The sequence below is a fragment of the Aureobasidium melanogenum genome, assembly GCF_000721775.1.
Source record: "Aureobasidium melanogenum CBS 110374 unplaced genomic scaffold scaffold_1, whole genome shotgun sequence".
NCBI classification, from domain to species: domain Eukaryota; kingdom Fungi; phylum Ascomycota; class Dothideomycetes; order Dothideales; family Saccotheciaceae; genus Aureobasidium; species Aureobasidium melanogenum.
Window position 1 is genome coordinate 26,331 of NW_024470053.1, and position 18,450 is coordinate 44,780.

Genomic DNA, 18,450 nt, shown 5'->3' on the forward strand with positions numbered 1-18,450 from the left:
CTGATGAATCTGACCCGGGAAGGAGGCCCCTCGTCTGTTCTTTCCTCGTTGTGCTTTTCACTCAGTATCTCTAGAAACCTAGCTTTGGTCGTTTGAAGCAGAAATGCAATGATAAACACTGGGTGCTAGTCAAGGCAACATATAGAAAGAAGTGTTTTCTAAAGATTCAATGGTCATAAAGTCGTTAAAAGTATAGAATAATCCAACACAAGGAAACTCACCAAAGAGAGGAAAGTGCCTATCGGACAAAAGAAACAACAAGTCTTTCAAGCATCGTCAAGAACAATAGAATGCTCAAAGTGTTCTTGAAGTTCAACAACCTCAACAAATCACCAACCACCCATTATTCTTCTTCCTGATCCATTACCCAGGACACTTGCAGTCGCTCTTCTGGCGCCCCATCCTCTAGCCAAAGACTGGAAAGCCAAGACATCTCTTTCCAAACACTCAATACGACGATCCAAGACAGATCTCCAAGCTCTTTGCAAAATCACTGCTGCTTCGACTTCTCTTTGTTTGTTTGCTGCAACGGCGGCACAATCGGCGGCAGCTTTCATCTTCTGGATGCGCAATGAGATGGTGCGGCGGGCAAGACATAGACGGTAGGCGGTCTGAATGATGCAAGCGGCTCTGTGGGTGCGAGCTAGAGGAAGTAGGCGAGAGGCAAGGAAGGCGAGAAGAGCAATTGTGTTGCTACGGCTGGGAATCGTGGTTGCTTGCGAGGCAAAAAGTGTGACAAAAGCTTCGCTGCATCCAAGGTTTCGAAGTCTGTCGGCTGTTGACAACTTGTCCGAAGACTTCTTTGTGGTTGTAGGAACATAGCCGGCGTAGGTTGAAATGATGGCTGCCAACACGCGACCATCGGCGAAAGAAGTCGTCAGATTGGTAACGATGACCTTGTGCTGCTGGCAAACACTGGCAGCCCATTCCTTCAATAAAGGACCCTGCTCGTTTGCATCTGGCTGGTCTTCCTTGAGAGCATAGTTGATTCCGACGTTCGAGCATTTTGAGAAGCGCAGAGTCTCCTTCTTCAATTCGTCCCAGTCGACCAGATATCCAAGACCCCATCTACTAACCAACGCCCAGAGGAGGCTCAGAGTTTTCTCTCTGTGACCATTGACAACATCTTCGGCCTTGATTGTCTCGATGGCAGTACCGGCAAGACCACGAGCTTCAGACAGAGCGCTCAATGCAACCTGAACATTGTGCATCTTTTGTGTCTTACTGATGCACGGGAACTTAAGGTGCTGACTCAAAACACGATTTGTCACTGTGTCCAAAAGGCTTGTAAGGGTTGCGCCATCAGGGAGGCTGAGGGTAACAGTGCGATCTGAATGTTCATCCAAATTTCTAGAAGGATATAACAAAAGTTCGACAAAGTGTGTAAGCAAAACACCATCACGAAGGTCGACAGCGAGATTATCGATGCGGTATGTATATTCTTCCAACGGTTCCTGTATGTGTCGAACCGAGTAACCAAGATGTCCAAGAGGGCGAGAAATGTCTCCAACAGAGGGAACCATGAGTTTTGCAAATGCACGCAGTACGCTGATGGAAGATTTATGAGGTGAAGATGCTTGGAATAAGCAGGTAGGTAGGCTGCCGGTAGTCTTGGCTTGGTCAAGCAGGTGAATGAGCATGAGTCCACGTAATACAGTCCTCTGCCAGAACCACTCTGCTGTACCCGGCTGTGTTGCAGAGTCATCGGATTTGTGAGTATGTAGAAGCTCGGCAGAATCTTCATGATCAACGAAAAATGTCGAACAGAAACGTTTCCACTCTTTGACACCGCTCGAAGAAGATGCACCTAGTTTTGACTGTGTAGGGTTGGCAGCAGGAGCGATGACTCGTCCAACTACCACCTCGGCAGCGGCTTGCAGAGAGTCCGAATCATAAGTGTTGCCAAAGAGGTCGAAGAATTGACGGCGAAGACCAATGTCGTCTCTAAGCTTGGGAGAATTGGGCGCATCCTTTGGCATGCTGAGTGCACCGCATGATAACGATGCTTTCAGACGCTGGTGCAGGGTGGCCACTGACGCGTCATGATATAGGGTCAACATTTTGCTACGAAGAGCAGCCACACCATTTACGGCGGGAGACTCGTGCGCTTGTTGGAAGACCACATTGACGAGTTGTGTCAGAGCGACCTCTTGATTTTGAAGCCAGTTATCCTCGTAAAGTTCAGGTTGACCCAGATCATCGTTCAGAACGGGATAACGCGACGCGGCAAGGAATACGGATCGTTTGACATCTGGTAGGCTGATGTCTTTTGGTGCTATGGTGCTTGATGGCGGACAGACTTCCTTCGGTTTGATAATGTTCGAAATAGGTCTGTTTGTTGAAATCTTGCTGGTTTGTTTCAAGGTTGTGGGAGGTTTGTGCTTGAAATCTCTAGAGAATGGATCCACATTGGTAGATCGAGGAAGGACTTCGTTGCGGACACTGGATCGTTCATGGAGAGCTCTGGCCTGAACCTTGGGCTTTGGTGCGTCCCTCGGCTCTGGTGCAGATCGCTTCTTAACACTGCTCGATTTGGCTGAAGCAAATGTGGTCTGCCCTAGCAATGACTGTGATTTGCTAGTAGAGAGAGGCACAGCTTTGCTAAGCGGTTTGACCAAGGGTTTTTCGCTCTTGCCATTTCGAGAAAGCAGAGCTCCAGGAAGCATGTTCTCCTTACCGCCGCCTGTACCCATCACATTGTGTGACACATTTGGTTGAGATGGAGCTAGAGAACGGAGAGCGCTACGTTGTGAAGCAGAGGCTATCTTCTGAGCATGCCTCATAGCACTAGCTCCCAACCGGACATGTTGGGGGGTCTCCTTCATAGGCGTGATATCCAGATTGCTTGATGGTAAGCCAAGTGTTTCATCGCGCAGGGTGTTGTCATATGCTCCAGGGTGGATGGATAATAGTGTCGTATCCTCAGGAATCCAGATAGTCCGTCTTCTGTCTTCATTTGCAGGCTTGTTTGTGCTGATGGTAGGCTTGAAGTTTGCAATATCGTTGCTGCTGCTCGTTGGAAGAGAGGTCGGCTTCTCCTCCTTGGTCGACTGAATGCGAATTCTTTGAGCTGGTCTAGCATGAATGGCACTGCTCCTCATCATTCCAGCGGGCTCATCGCGTCGGTAAGATTCGCGCTGGTTGTTGTTGTTGCTGCAGCTGGCATCCTCAAACATGGTGGTAGGAGCACGTCTAGGTTTTCTTGCCAGATTTTGAGTTCTACGAGGCGGAGCATTCTTGAATTCCTGTTGTACCAGATGTGCAATGTTTTGGGTGGTATTGTCGTTGAGCTGGTCAAAGGCGTGGTCGAAAATGCCTTTGTTTTTGTTTACATCCAACGGCGACGCGACTTGACGCCCGCCATGGACTGGTGCTGGACAAGGAGTTCCAATGTCGTAGTTGAACATGTTGACTATACCTCAGGACTGCATGACAATGTTGGCTTTGAGATATCTGGGCAATTGGGATAGATATCTGCTGCTGTAGGCGGGAAGGGTGGTTTGCTAGGAGGTGGCTGGTGCAGGTTCGGATTCCCGCTGTGGCCGGGCAACGCGGGGTCAAAGCGTCTTACGGCGAGCTTGCCTCGACTCCCACCCTGCCCACTTTCTATCATGCACATACCTAAACATTCGGACCTTTTCTCAACAAAACACATGGGTATACTCGTGGTTTGGCATTGTGCTATCGTGTGTAATCAGTTCTCATCATGTTTCAGCACTGATAATACACAATGATACTCTAGAACAATTTGGACATGATTCGGCTTTTGAATGTGAGTGCCCCAGGCCTCTCGGACTCTCGCTGAGTACGATAATGTTCTGTTAGAGCATCAAAGAAGTCGTAGCCGGACACAAGATCAGTCTCCTTGCTGCGATGGAACCGCGTCCTTTTGACAATCTTCCACACTATGCCAATCCCACCAGCCAGAGCGATAATGCCATAATTGAAGATGAACGTTGCGACGTCCCAATTGCCTTTCAGGAAAACGGCATATCCTTGGACCCAGAGGAATATCGATGCCCAGAAGAATGCCCAGTAAGCTGCATATGGCTGCCAGCGCGAAGAATTAGGCAGATATGTTTGTCGATCGATACCCTGAGCCTTGACTGCCGCATTGAAACGAATCCAGGTCGCAGACATGATAACCCAGTTCATCATTGACGCTGCCGTACAAAAGTTTAGAATCCATGATAAGACTTTGCTGCTGCCGGACCCTAGCGCAAGATACGCAAGGCATGACAACAACATGACCACAGCCATATACGGCACACCGTGCTTGTTCAGTCTGCGTAAGAAAGCCGGAGCTTGGCCATCAAGTGCGAGTGCGTGGAGACTTCTCGAGGCGTTGAACGTGTATGCGTTGCCGGCAGAAACGATACTTGTAATCAATCCTGCATTGGCAACCGAAGGCAACACGGGAATCTGAAGTCTTTGCATGCTGATAACGTATGGTGAAGACCCGGCATATGTGTCAGAGCCATTGGTCAGAGTGCTATCGTTGGATGGGACGAGTATGCCGACACAAATGGCTCCGCCGATGAAGAAAATGATGAGACGGGTGACAATTGTACTGAACGCACGAGGTACGGTGCGTCGTGGATCTACAGCTTCGCCAGCGATCATGGAGAGATATTCGGGCCCGCCCATACAGAAACCAGCGACGTTGACCGCATTGATGAAAGATTCTAGTCTGGTGGACGGGCTATTCCCAGCCCAGGGCCCTGGCTCCTTCCAATAGCGAAAGCCGAAACGACTGTTGATGGATGTCAGCGAGGAAATTGGGGAGGTTAGAATGAACTAACTCATGTAGTGGGTTACCGCCAAGCATGACAACAAATGTGTAAAGAATGAGTCCCGAGGCCATCAGGATCTTCCCAAGAGCCAGCCAGAACTCTGCCTCCCCGAAAAGATCGGCTCGATATATGTTGAGAGCCAGGTAGAAGAGCAAGGAGACAGATATCAGAATGGCCGGTGACTGATCATAACCCCAATATGAAACGAGGGTGTTGATGATGGTGGCTTCGAAGATCACATACGATGTTTGAGCGAAGAAAAGATTCCAACCTGCAGTAACACCTAGAGCTGGATCAACCATACGCCCAGCCAGACGAATGTAAGAGCCATCGAGTGGAAACAGCGTGACAATCTCTGCCTGGCATTGCGCGACCGAAAACACAACAGTGGCCCAGAACACGAAGCCACATAGAAGGCACAAGGGGCCAGAAGTTACACCAGATCCTATGGCGACGTAGAGTGCCCTGATTTGAATTGCATTAGCAGAGTACAAGATCGAATGCTGATTATTGAAACCCTACGCTCCAATAGATCCAGCAATGGCGGTCAATTGCAGTTGCCTGGGATTGAGCCGGCGGTGGTTCACGGCATCTTTGACAGCAGAGTCAAGATCTGGAAGTTCAAGGCCACTTGTCTACCAGTGTCAGCCATGAGAAGCTACATCATGAAGATTGATGGTCTCGTACCAGAATGACTTGTCCAATATCTATTGAGAGCTTTGGACCTTCAGGTAGAGCGTTTTTGTAGTAATCTTGCGTATCATTCTTAGAAGAGCTCGGTTGCACCATTGTGCAAGTATGATGAGGAGACTCTGTATTCCAGAAATGAGATTGTCCGAGTTCTACTGCTGTTATATGTTACGTGGCTACCATGCAGCTGAGCCTTCTGGGGTCCAGGGATATTCCTATCTTGATCATGTGTTGCAGTTCGGACTGAGACTAGAACGATAACTGTATCTTGCTCCGGCCAACCTGATTCCTTTTTGCATGATGTGCCAAGGTAGGCTGTGTATCTCGAACGAATATGCGCACCCGGAGGCCGGATATCACTGGCTGAGGTACCAATTGAATCGCTTCTGAGAGTGTTGATAAGCTGATCGCATGCTCAACCCATGCTGATATGGGTTAGTGACCAGATAACAATGCTGCTTGTGTGCTTGATCTGACAGATAATGCGTCGACCGAAGGAGCATCGAGGTCATGAACGTAGGAAGGTACAACGGTCAGGGTGAGGGGTTGTGAAGACTGAAGGTGCAAGCGCAATCACATAACCTTGGCAGAAGCAAGAATGATATCTGCGTCGTCCTCATTTGCTGCTTACACGGTAGGCTATGCTTTTACGGTACATATGAAGATAGGCCATGTATGGTATCTCGGGACAAAGAGTTCTGGGCAAAGAGAATAGCTTCCATTGGATCGATAGACCATCCAGGTCGTCCTGCTGGGACCTGGATAGGCGAGAGTCACGCCGACAGATGCTGGCACACATCAATGACCAGATAACAGCATGGCAGGGATGCATGACTTGGTGAGATTTGCGGTAGATGTATGAAGATTCATGTCGGAATTGCGGAACGTGTGATCGTTCACCCGCAGGTTGTCTTGAAGCAAGGCCGATCAGCGTCGGTACAGCCTAATCGGGATATTGCGATAGTCGGGTTTCGACTTCCTAACAGAGCAACTATACTGTCCGATTGCAGCGGAACTTGTAGATATGTAGATAAACAGATGAGCCTATCGCACGCCTATCAAGTGGTGTGCGGGGTATTTCAAGGACCCGACCCCTCGTTCAACACAGGACAGTATTGTTCAGTACAGCAATACCAATATTCAATCATGGTACCCTCTCTTGTCAGAATTGATGCAAATGAGCCTCTTGATGACATTTTGAAAGTCATTGAGCGCGATGGCGGTGCAATTGTCACCAACTTCTTGTCTCCAGAGCTGCTGGAAGAGTTAATGCGTGCCAGTCAGTCCTGACCATGATATATCGCTAAGGACTAAGCTGATTCCTGTCAGTCGAGCCCTCTTTTGTTGGCCGCAAGATGTATGACTCGAAGGCCTCTCATGGCGAGCTCGGTCCTGAATTCTTCCCAGAGGGATCACAGCGTGTCTATGTAAGATTGTTGAAAATATATCATTAATCATTGGATATTCACATACTGACCTAAACTATAGGGACTACTAGGAAAAATCCCGGATCAGCTCACCAAGATTGTGCGTCTTCCAGTCTGGAAAGGCATCATGGCGCATTTCTTGAACGACGAGTTTGCTTCGTATACAGGTCAAACTCTGGTACCTCAAAAGAGCGGATATATGCTGGCGTCAACTGCAGCCTTAAGGCTGACACCAGGTTGTAAGCCTCAACCGTTGCATCGTGTAAGAAGAAATTGGAAGACACAATATGTTCATCCTCTGACGTTGAGACACAGGATCAAATCGCGTATCAGACCAGACCCGATCCTAACAATCCTCTCTTCACACCAATGATGGGTTGTTTGATCGCGGGATCGAGATGTACCTACAAGAATGGCGTAAGCGCATCGACCTATGTATCTGAGCAGTATCTAACAACTCTCTTCAGGCGACAGCTGTCATCCCAGGAAGCCATCTCTGGGGAACAGACCGTGCTCCTAGAACAGATGAAGTAACTTATGCAGAGATGGAGGCTGGTTCAGCTCTGTTTACTCTCGGCTGTAGGTTCTGTCTTGGGTAATAGCTCGGACACAGCTTTGCTGACCATATCATCCTGCAGCGACATACCACGGTGCTGGAGAGAACAAATGCGAGAAAGGCGACCCTGATGCATTGCGAACCCTGTTTGCAATCTTTGGGTAAGACACTAGCGATATGCGATCCTCATGAATCTCGAACTGACTCAATATCACAGCCAGCGAGACTATTTCCGTCAAGACCAGGAGGAAGCCTTCTCAACTCCTCTTGAGATTGCCCGCAGATTGCCAGAAGATGTGCTTCGATTGGCGGGTTACTACAAGTCTGTTGGAGGTGTTGGGTTTGTTGAGGATCACCAGCACCCTGTCGAGTTCTTGCAAAGCAATAACAGCGGGCTTGGAAAGATGGGTCCTTCTGCTACTCAGTTGGCGGTCTAGCCCGCGACCTGGTCTTTGTAACCAAGTGACTGTCCGTATGCATCCAATTGACATCTCTTGACTCTGACTTTGCAGTCTTATGTTTGTGGTGACTCTCGGGGTGACAGGAGGACTGCGATCCGAACGCAGAGCCATTGGCTGTACGTCTAAACTTGCACAAAGAGCTACATCGAGTTGAATATCACTGTAGATTGCTGATTGAATTTCAATCAAAAATCATATAACTGCTGGTGTAAAGCATCTTTTAAAGGTGGCATGTTTGGTTGGAGAAGATGAGAATGAGTCGCAGAAGCCAGCTGTTGCTAACGCATTCCATAAAGCACGCGTCATTGGCATGTTCGTGCAGCAGCGACGATCCCCCAAACGCTGATCTTTCTTTGAGCAAGACATCCAGGGAACCAGTTTCCGTGGGTCGGCAAATGAGACTGTTAGAGGAATTAATGACTTGAAGGTCAACAACAACCTGCTTCGAGGCGATAAACGACGAGCCTTGGTTTGCATATCTCAGCTTCTGGCCCTACTTCGGGGCTTCTCCTACAAGATACCAAACAACGACGATGGTGCATCCATCGATGGTCACACAACACTTCAAGATTCGGCTTCGGGAACATTGTATGATATGCCTTAGGAGGGCTTCACGATATTTTAATCAAGACTGGCTCGCTTTTTTGAACCCACGTCTATGGTTGTCTTCACAAGCTTGAAGCTGGAAACGAATTGATCGAAACAGACCGAACAAGAGTGACGCGGAGGCCAAGGATATACATGCCCTACTTTACTCCACATCAAACCCCGACTTGCAGATCTCCACTCGAGATGTCCAACCTGGGGAAAGTTTGGAGACGGATGTCCTGCCGGCGCCTCTTTCGCTGGTCAGGGATCGTTTTGTAGCTGCTCTCATTGGCTCTGCGAACATCACATCTTGCCCGTGGAACCAACGGATATAGTAGAGCCGCGTGACCAACATGATGTCGGCTTCTGACTGGCACTGCCTTATATACGACTCTCCGCGCTTCTGTGTTGAGTCAAGAGGGCCTGTCTCTATTCACGACCTTGTGTCAAGTCATCACATCCATCATGGAGGATCTCAAGAGTGATACCAAGTACATCGACGACATCGATATCCAGAAGAATGAGACCGTCTTCGCTCCTGAGGCTCGTGAGGCCTATGGTCCTGCTGGTCAGTAGCACTGGACTTGTTGATCAATAAACTACGACTGACATCCACCAGGCCTTGCTGGCATCTTCGGCAACTCCTATGTAGCTTTGTGTGCCGCCTTCTCAGCAATGGGCGGCTTGCTCTTCGGATACGATCAAGGAGTTATCTCAGTCACTCTTACCATGGACGATTTTCTCGAACGATTCCACCAAATTGCACCTGGTTCAAGTGGAGCTAGCTTTAACAAAGGACTGCTCACCGCGATGATTGAACTCGGAGCTTTGTTTGGTGCATTGAACACTGGATGGGTTGCAGACAAGTACTCCAGAAAGTACTGTATTGTTGTAGCAGTTGTGGTGTTTGTGATTGGATCTGCTCTGCAAACAGCCTCAGTGGATTATGACATGCTTATCGTTGCTCGTTTGATTGGCGGTATTGGCATCGGCTCGTAAGTCATCACATCTAGGGCAGACCACATGAATGCGACTGACGTGCTTCCGTTAGACTATCTGCTGTTGCACCGATGTACATTTCAGAAATCTCTCCGCCTGAGATCCGAGGAACTTTGCTTGTCTTGGAAGAGTTCAGCATTATCGTGGGTATCGTTGTGGCATTCTGGATAACTTACGGGACACGCTACATGTCAACTGAATGGAGTTGGCGACTTCCCTTCCTGCTACAGATTTTGCCCGGACTAGTCCTTGGTGTCGGAATCGTGTTTCTCCCTTTCTCACCTCGCTGGCTCGGCAGCAAAGGTAGAGACGAAGAAGCTCTCGTCGCATTGTCACAACTACGTCGCCTTCCATCCACGGACCCTAGGGTTCAGCAAGAATGGTTCGATATCCGCGCCGAAGCGAGGCTGGTGAAGGAGATCAGCAAAGAGCGCCACCCCAACCTACAGGACGGCACTAGGTCCTGCCGCTTGAAGCTCGAACTCGCATCTTGGGCCGATCTTTTCAAGAAAGGTTGTTGGCGTCGAACCCATGTAGGAGTGGGAATTATGTTCTTCCAGCAATTTGTTGGTATCAACGCACTCATCTACTACAGTCCGACGCTGTTCGAAACTATGGGTTTGAACTCTAGCATGCAGCTGATTATGTCTGGTGTACTCAACATTATGCAACTGGTAAGTCGCTTGTCATAGCCGTGGCACCTTGGGTCGTGCTGACATCTTCTTTTCTAGGTCGGATGCTCAACATCGATATGGACAATGGATCGATTCGGCCGTCGTACACTTCTCCTCTGGGGCAGTCTGTTCATGGCCGCTTCACACATCATCATTGCCGGCCTTGTCGGAGAAGGTCAAAAGGACTGGGCTGCCCATGGCGGAATGGGTTGGACAGCAGTAGCATTCCTCCTCATCTATATGATCGCGTTCGGAGCAAGGTGAGTTCTAATCAAGCATCTCAAATTTGCCAGTCACTAACACAAATTAGCTGGGGACCAGTACCATGGGCCCTCCCAAGCGAAATCTTCCCATCCTCGCTCAGAGCCAAAGGAGTAGCATTATCCACATGTTCAAATTGGCTGAACAACTTGTAAGCTTTTCTCTCCCCTTCTTCCAAACACGGCCATCCATGAACTAACACAACCCAGTATCATCGGCCTCATAACCCCACCCCTGATCTCCGGCACAAAGAACTACGGCGCCTACATCTTCTTCGCCGCCTTCTGTGTCTTCTCAGGCATCTGGGTCTTCTTCTGCGTTCCAGAAACCAATGGAAAGAGCTTGGAAGAGATGGATCATGTGTTTAGAGATGCGGGCGGTAGTGAAGAGGAGGAAATCCGTAAATTGAGGATTGAGAGGGAGTTGGCTGCTAGTACGCAAGAACCTGCTGTTGCTTAATCCAACCAGAGATTTCAAATTCTGAGTATAATTATAACCTGCATTTACATTGCAAAGAAGTTGGTGCAAACTCAGGTCTTCTGTTCTTCAAGAATATTAATTGAATTTCTCGATATCGTAACTCATGAAAAGGTCTAGAAAGATGCAAGTAACGAAACAAGAAACCACCTCTTGAAGCAAACACCGTTTACATGCACAAATGAAGCAATGCGCAGCCCTTTTGACCCGTGACACCAAACCGTAGCAAAATAAGCGAAGAACAATGAGAGATACGAAAAGCAGCCTCAGAGAGGCATCATGCCAATTCCACTAGAAGTGCCACCACCGCCGCCTCCTCTCTTGGATGGTCCAGCGTTGTTAAATGAATACTTGGCAGCAATGCTACTTTGTTTCTTTGCAACTGGTGCGCGTTTCTTGGCCGCTCCTCCAGCGACTGACTTGCCCTTGCCATAACTTGGCCGGCGAGGAGCTCCTTTCTTACCACCATACTTAGCACCTCCAGACCCAGCACGGGAGGCGCGCTTGTTGGGCGGTGGTACAGCTGCTCTTGGAGCAGCCTGTGACTGTGAGAACCTAGCGTTGAACGCCTCGACCTCAGCATTGTGTTTGAAGTATGAGGATCTTTCTTGACTTGCGCCCTCGGGCTCAGAACTGAATCCACCATCATATCCGAACTCGTCGTCATCATCGTTCTCGTCATCGCTCTCAATTAAGATGACTGTGGCGTGATTGGGGTCGTATGGTACGTCTTCTGCACCTTGCTTCATCTCCTCGAATTGCTTTTTGTACTGCGCGATTAGAGGAAGTAAGGTTATACCGTGGCAGTCAACCTTGACAGAGTCGATGCCTCTGATCCTCTTCATGGCTTCCAGAGTCTTCGGGAACACAATGGCCATCTCACGCAGCATGGTGTCAGAGAATGGTTGTTGACGCAAATCTTTCTTCCTCATGAGTTGCTGCATTTTTTCTTTGGCGTCTTGAACGAACGACGCGATCACATCCTGGTGGACATCATCCAGATTGTGAAGAGCTTCGTCCCTGGTGATGGGTTCCCCGAGCTTGGTTTGGTTTCTAGAGCGCGAGGTTGTTTCTGTTCGGAGGGGCTCGAAATAACCGTCTTCATCCTCCTCATCTTCAGATTGAGCGTAGTCTTCATCCTCGTCAGGATCTTCAACAATAAAGGTGTCACGCTCGTAACCATTGCGAGTAAGTCCGCCGCGCTTTCGGCTTGGGCCTGCTTGCACAGGCGAGGAGATATTGGTGGAAGGATACTGCTGGCCTTTCTTGGCTGCCTTGGAGGCCTTAACGCCGGTGCCCGTCGCAACCTTTGGCTTTCGTTTAGCGGCTTTCCCACCTGCTGCTGCTGCTACCGGGACGTAAAGCATCAACTTCTGCTTGCCGCGCCCATGTCCGAACATGTGCCTTTTTGGTCCAAGTCCAATGTATTGATTGGCGAACTTTGATTTGTTGAACACAGAGAACTCGCGAATGACATCTTCAGCCAACAGAAGACCAAACAAGCGATCAACATTCTCGCGATCAAGGTCTTTGCCTGCGCCAAAGTTTGCAGCTTCCTTGTCTTCAGCGGTAATACCACGGCCAGTGCCCCGAAACAAATCAATACATTGGTGAAGAGTGACATTGCGAACAGAGGCGATTTCCTTGACAAGCTCGACTGCAGCGAGGCCGAGCTCAGTGTAGTCTTCCTGTACCAGCTCTTCATTTGTGTTACAATTGTCGCAGTTGTTGTCGCAATCTTCTTTCGAGAAGCTCTCGGCGAAGTAAGCTAGGACTTGAACACGACGACAGTCTGTCTTGTTCAAACAGAACTGCGCGACTCTGCGAAGCATATCGTGTTGACGATCTTTCTGTTCCTTACTACCGCTCTCATTCTCGTCAATCATCTTTCGTAGCGTGAACAAGTCGTGGGTGCCATAGAAGACGTAACAATCTGACTCTGCACCGTCACGTCCCGCACGACCAGTCTCCTGGTAGTAACCCTCAAGACTCTTGGGAATTGTATGGTGAATAACGAAGCGGACGTCGGGCTTGTCAATACCCATGCCAAAGGCGATAGTTGCGACGATAATCTTGGTTTTGCCTCGTTGCCAATCCTTCTGAACCTTACTTTTTGCTTCAGGTTGCATGCCAGCATGATAATGATGAGCTTCGATGCCACGTGCACGAAGCTCTTCAGCGACATCTTCGCATTGCTTTCTCGATAGGCAGTATATGATACCACACTCGTCGCTGTGTTCAACCTGGATAATTTCCTGGATTCTGTCAAGAAGTACTGACTTCTTGGGCTTGCTGTAGACATAGTATCGCAAGTTCGGACGATTGAAGCTCTGCGAGAAGACGTCGCATCCAGTGATGCCGAGGTTGCCGATGGTGTCGACTTTCACATTTTCAGTCGCAGTAGCCGTGAGGGCCATTATGGGCACACCAGGATATTCGTTCAAGACCATACCAAGTTCTTTGTAGTCCGGTCGAAAGTCGTGTCCCCATTGACTGACGCAGTGGGCTTCGTCGATAACAATCCTCGCAAGCTTGCCTCTGCGATGCAAATCTTTGAAAGCAGTCTTCATCATGCCGCTCTTGTTCAACATTTCTGGTGTAACGTAGAGCAGTGATACAAACTCCTGTACGTTGGGTCTCGTAAAGGTGCTTGTGACTTCCCTGCGCTCGTCCATCGTCGTATTGCCGGTGAGTGCAAATGCCTGAATTCCTCTCGCTCGCAAGTGCGAGACCTGATCTTCCATCAAACTTAGCAATGGCGAGACGACAACAGTAACGCCAGATGTCTTCCCTGATCTGACAATCGCTGGGAGTTGATAGCATAGGGATTTACCACCTCCGGTCGGCATAAGTACGAAAACATGTCGGCCCGCAAGTGTGGCATTGATTGCGTTGGCCTGATTGAGTCGGAATCCAGGCAGTTTAAAAACCTTAGTAAGTCCACTCTTGACTTGTTTGGTCCAAGGAAAGTCTCCGAGTTCTTCGTCAAGTGTTTTCGGTCTTTTTACAGGAGTAGCTTTCTTTGGTCGTGACTTGGAAGCATTCGAAACTTGGACGATAGCGGAGCGATCATTGGACGGGCGAGATACGCCATGGAAAGTGGAATGATCTTCAAACTCAGTCGCAAGTTCCATGAGATCCTCGTCGTCGCCAAATTCGTCGTCGTAGTTTTCATCATCAACAACCTGCGCTGGAGGTGTACCCATAATATTGCTGAAGAGGCTTTCATCTTCCTCCTCGAACTCGTCAAATTCGTCAGGCACTCCATAATTCTCCTTATCACTATGTCTATGAGGTTGGGCAAAATCTCTGGTAGAGGTTGTTGGCTTTGTTGAGGTTTGGCGACTGGCCGAAAATGTGTTGTTTCGCTTCGATGGGGAAAGAGGAGCATTTTGATTGTCGGTACGGTGGACGTTCCTTTCGGAAAAATGATGAGGCGGACTAATCTCCATCACACTGGGATCCTCCACATCTGGCTCAGGCTTGACTCTTCTCGCTGGCCTGGGTGGAGTGTCCTCGACGCCAGGGAAGCTTTCGACATTTCGGCCATTGGGTAGCTGAGTCTGCTTGATCCTTTCGGGGCCGGGGCTTCGTAGAATCTCGGTCTTTGCTCTGGGTACAGCCTGAGTTGACTTTACCGCGACAGTAGCAGGCTTTTTGAAAGTTGACATAAAACCAGCAGCCTCCAGAGTTTGGAGAAGTGGCAAGATATCGGTGTGTGTATCGCGAATACGTTGTTTGAGCTGTCTCATCTCCTGCTGCTCTTTGGTAGGTTTTTGTCGGGCAAGTAGAGCTTTTCTCATAAGATCTGAAATGTTCTTCATTTCAAAGTCTAGTGCATCAAGTCTGTCCTTGGAACTCTTCAGACTTTTCAAGGTTTCCTCAACCTCACCTGCCTGTTCATAGGCGTCAGTGATGTGAGCTGGTACGTCGTCGAGTTCGAGAGACTCCATAGCTGCCATGTAGTCGTCAGTAGCTTGTGCGTGGCGATCCCCAGCCTCCGCCAACTTCGACTCGAAGTCTTCTTGGGTCCAGGACAGGAACTTGTTGATGAGAGCATCTTCGCTCGAAGACAGTGGTGCAAGACCAGGTGATTGCGAGGCAACGGCAGGCGAGTCGACGACACGCCTGAGAGCGGGAGTCTGCAATGGTTTCCTTGGGGATACTGATTGTTGCTTCAGCTTGACAGGAGAAGGCAGACGTGGCTCAGGTATATTCTCATGAACGTCTTCCATATCTTCATCTTCACTATCCACTATCTGACGCTTAACTCGTCCCTCTTGTGGTGGAGGACCCATGGTCGAACTCGAAGACGGCACAGGCGCTTGAGCAGGGCGCTTAGCCGGTGATTGGGCGACGGTGGAATACGGAGGAGGTGGGCCAATTGGTTCGTCATCGACCAGGTCGTCGATAGACATGAAACTGTCATCGTCGTCGTCATCAGGTTGTTGAATCGTCTCTAGACGAGGCGCTTTTAAAGTCGAGCGGTTGTATGCATCAGTCCTGTGCTCATCGCTCTTTCTCTTCTGGCCTTTCAAGCTTGACAATAGTCGAACCGGTGTGGGCAAAGCGTCTTCGGTCAGATCAAGAGTATCAACATCAGCGAGCAATGTAGGCGGTACTCGGGACATGTTGGTCGAAAGTTTGGCAGTGCGTGCGGCGGGTGATTGAGCATACGAATCAAGATGGTTGGACGACTCGTTAATGGCTGGTCTACTGTTTGACTGAGACGATCTCTCGGGAAGAGGAACGGGAGCCGGCTTAGTAGGAGAGGACGAGGCAGCGGCTCTCAGCCTTGCCATGTTCGCACTGGGCTCGCCACGCGGGTTTGGAATTGGTCTTTCTCGTTCTATTGCCGTGGATGTAGCGGTCGGACGCGTTGTTTGTATCGGTTGACGTGTCGGTAGCGGATTGACATTCCCGGTTACGTTCTGCGAAAGCTGTGTCTGCGAAGAAGGACCAGAAGATGTTGGTATCGGCGGTAGCGAAGGCGTGTGTTTGGGGATACACGGTTTTTCTCGTAGCAACCATCCAAGCTGCTCGCGAAGGTTGTTCTCAGTCATTGAGCATCAGGGATACTGATGTCGTCTGTTTTGGTCCTCCAACATGGATTGACTCTTCCTCGAGTGGCGCCTGTTCCTGCTCGATTGATTCGGTCTGGAATCTCGAATCCTGGCGGACGCGACTGCCCGCGACGAACCGCGACCTCACGTGCCATGCGCTAACTCGATTAGGCCAGTTTCTTGGCGCTGCAACCCTTGTCCATGGTATCACCCTGCTCGAATTTGCAACTTCTTCATGTGTAAGACACTATTCTCGTGTAGCTATGAAAATCGGAAATGCTTCCTTGATTGAAGTGAGGCTTGCGGAAAGACATCAGTCCGTGGTATTCTTCCTGTCATACACCTCTGGTTGAAATTGAATGCAATCATTTATATTCAAGACTCAAACCAGATCTACTCTAGCACAGGTATCCACTCTCTGGTCTGCGTGGCATCCTCGTATCTCGCTGTGATTTCCAACAAGTGTTGAATGGTGTTATCACACTGTTGAATCCTGTATTTTGACTATTCTAGTCTTTCGTAGGTAATTAGCAAATGGTCTTAGTTATATCGTGGCCTGGGGATATATGACTCTCGCTTGCGTCTCCTGAACCGGGAGGAGTGACACCGTCAGCCACTCATCTTAGCGCCCCCACCACTTTCTCTTGCACAACACGTGCGATGACTAACCTAAGCCCTGAGGCAAGAGTAATCGTCTCATGTATAAGCGGCTTGAGACTTCATGAATGGACAATTGACTATTAAGACTTCAGTACTGTGCAGCGCAACAATAGACTCTGATTACTTCATTGAAACATGGAAGTAGAAGCTACAGCGACCCCTTCGCATGTGCTCCCATCTGCCTCCCAGATCTCGGAGGCATTGCTGGGCCTACACAGAGAGCTTCCCTCCACAGGACTCGGCCTGCATGCTGCCAAACAACATTTGACACAAGACGTGGCTCCTGCGCTCAATGCGAACAGCCAATCTTCCCGCTACTATGGCTTTGTGACTGGAGGCGCAACTCCTGCTGCCGTCTTCGCCGACAACATGGTCACCGAATATGATCAGAACGTTCAAGTACATCTACCCAACGAGACCGTAGCTACAGATGTCGAGGCTGCTGCCTTGGACATGGTGTGCGATTTAGTCGACCTAAATCCTAAACAATGGAACCACAGGTTATTTACTACAGGTGCTACCGCAAGCAATATTCTTGGCCTTGCTTGTGCTCGCGAGCATATTATCAAGACTGCGGCAGCTCGCAGTGGAGTCATCGCAGATGTCTCATCACAAGGTCTTTTTGCTGCCATGCAAGCTGCCGGCATAAATAACATCCAAATCCTGACTACCATGCCTCACAGCTCGCTCAGGAAAGCGGCGTCAGTACTTGGACTCGGACATGCTAGTGTGAAAGACGTGGGCAACCATGCAGATCTCTCACCTCATCGATTCGACCTTGAAGCTCTGGAGCTAGCACTACAGAAGAGCCCAAACACCGCTTCAATCATCTCAATATCGTGCTCTGAAGTCAACAGCGGCCTGTTCGCAACCGATGCAGATGATATGCTTGTCCTGCGTAAACTGGCTGATCAGTATGGTGCCTGGCTACACGTGGACGCAGCATTTGGTCTACTAGCTCGAATCCTTCCAACCAAACCAGAGTACGAGCTTCTGAAGCGTGGCGTGAGTGACCTCGACCTTGCAGACTCAATAGCTGCAGACGCACACAAGCTTTTCAACGTACCCTACGATTGTGGCATCTTCCTGTCACGTCATCTGGATCTTGCCACGGCTGTGTTTCAGAACCCGGGTGCACCGTATCTCAGTTCTGCTGATGGCAGTGTACCTTCGCCACTCAACATCGGCATTGAGAACTCGAGAAGATTTCGAGCATTACCTGTGTACGCGAATTTGGTCGCCTATGGTCGGGAAGGATTTGTCAATATGCTTGAACGCCAGATTGGACTTGCTCGTAAAATTGCTGCCTACATGCATGCAAGCGATGCTTACCAGCTTCTTCCCCCATCAACCCAGCAAGGTGATCATACATACTCAAGTATCTTCATCATTGTCTTGTTCAAGGCAGTCAATCCAGACCTGAACGCAACATTGGTACGAAAGATCAACACCACGAGAAAGATTTATGTTTCAGGCACAAGTTGGCAATCAGAGCCAGCATGCAGATTCGCCATCTCGAATTGGCAGTCCAGCGTCGAGAAGGATTGGGATGTCATCAAAGAAGTTCTGGACGATGTAGCTGCTGGTAGTGATGCTTGATTTAGTTTCATCTTGGTCTTGATTCAATTAGCAAATACATTCTTGCGTTCCATAATCTCCATCTTGTGCTGACTTTCATGCCATCTCCATCTTCTGTCGAAATTCATGCCATGTGTCGATTTTCATGCCATCTCGTGTCGTTCTCCCACAGCATCTTCTGCCTCCTCCACATACCTAAGCTCTCCACCACCAACCCTCTCTG

General features: G+C 49.3%; 6 protein-coding genes across 6 annotated transcripts; 3 read left to right on the forward strand and 3 right to left on the reverse strand.

Moving 5' to 3' along the window:
- Nucleotides 1-329: 329 nt before the first annotated feature.
- Nucleotides 330-3,407, reverse strand: M437DRAFT_37349 (uncharacterized protein; the record flags this gene model as incomplete). Its single annotated transcript, XM_041019611.1, has 1 exon — nt 330-3,407. The coding sequence occupies one exon, from the start codon at nt 3,405-3,407 to the stop codon at nt 330-332; it is 3,078 nt and encodes a 1,025-aa protein (XP_040883977.1).
- A 331-nt stretch (nt 3,408-3,738) lies between these two features.
- Nucleotides 3,739-5,582, reverse strand: M437DRAFT_36719 (uncharacterized protein; the record flags this gene model as incomplete). Its single annotated transcript, XM_041019496.1, has 4 exons — nt 3,739-4,753; nt 4,803-5,258; nt 5,316-5,428; nt 5,481-5,582. 4 exons carry the CDS (start codon nt 5,580-5,582, stop codon nt 3,739-3,741), a joined length of 1,686 nt encoding a protein of 561 aa, XP_040883978.1.
- Nucleotides 5,583-6,629: 1,047 nt separating this feature from the next.
- M437DRAFT_37693 (uncharacterized protein) lies at nt 6,630-7,903 on the forward strand (the record flags this gene model as incomplete). The annotated part of the gene is made up of 7 exons (XM_041019688.1): nt 6,630-6,762; nt 6,813-6,910; nt 6,972-7,172; nt 7,226-7,327; nt 7,378-7,489; nt 7,549-7,627; nt 7,684-7,903. The coding sequence occupies 7 exons, from the start codon at nt 6,630-6,632 to the stop codon at nt 7,901-7,903; spliced, it is 945 nt and encodes a 314-aa protein (XP_040883979.1).
- A 1,077-nt stretch (nt 7,904-8,980) lies between these two features.
- M437DRAFT_61413 (general substrate transporter) lies at nt 8,981-10,908 on the forward strand (the record flags this gene model as incomplete). Its single annotated transcript, XM_041023928.1, has 6 exons — nt 8,981-9,083; nt 9,135-9,510; nt 9,567-10,188; nt 10,246-10,448; nt 10,499-10,600; nt 10,659-10,908. The coding sequence occupies 6 exons, from the start codon at nt 8,981-8,983 to the stop codon at nt 10,906-10,908; spliced, it is 1,656 nt and encodes a 551-aa protein (XP_040883980.1).
- A 284-nt stretch (nt 10,909-11,192) lies between these two features.
- Nucleotides 11,193-14,378, reverse strand: M437DRAFT_38558 (ATP-dependent DNA helicase; the record flags this gene model as incomplete). Its single annotated transcript, XM_041019859.1, has 3 exons — nt 11,193-12,058; nt 12,098-12,233; nt 12,279-14,378. The coding sequence occupies 3 exons, from the start codon at nt 14,376-14,378 to the stop codon at nt 11,193-11,195; spliced, it is 3,102 nt and encodes a 1,033-aa protein (XP_040883981.1).
- Nucleotides 14,379-16,784: 2,406 nt separating this feature from the next.
- Nucleotides 16,785-18,248, forward strand: M437DRAFT_35989 (tyrosine decarboxylase; the record flags this gene model as incomplete). The annotated part of the gene is made up of 1 exon (XM_041019359.1): nt 16,785-18,248. The coding sequence occupies one exon, from the start codon at nt 16,785-16,787 to the stop codon at nt 18,246-18,248; it is 1,464 nt and encodes a 487-aa protein (XP_040883982.1).
- Nucleotides 18,249-18,450: the final 202 nt, after the last annotated feature.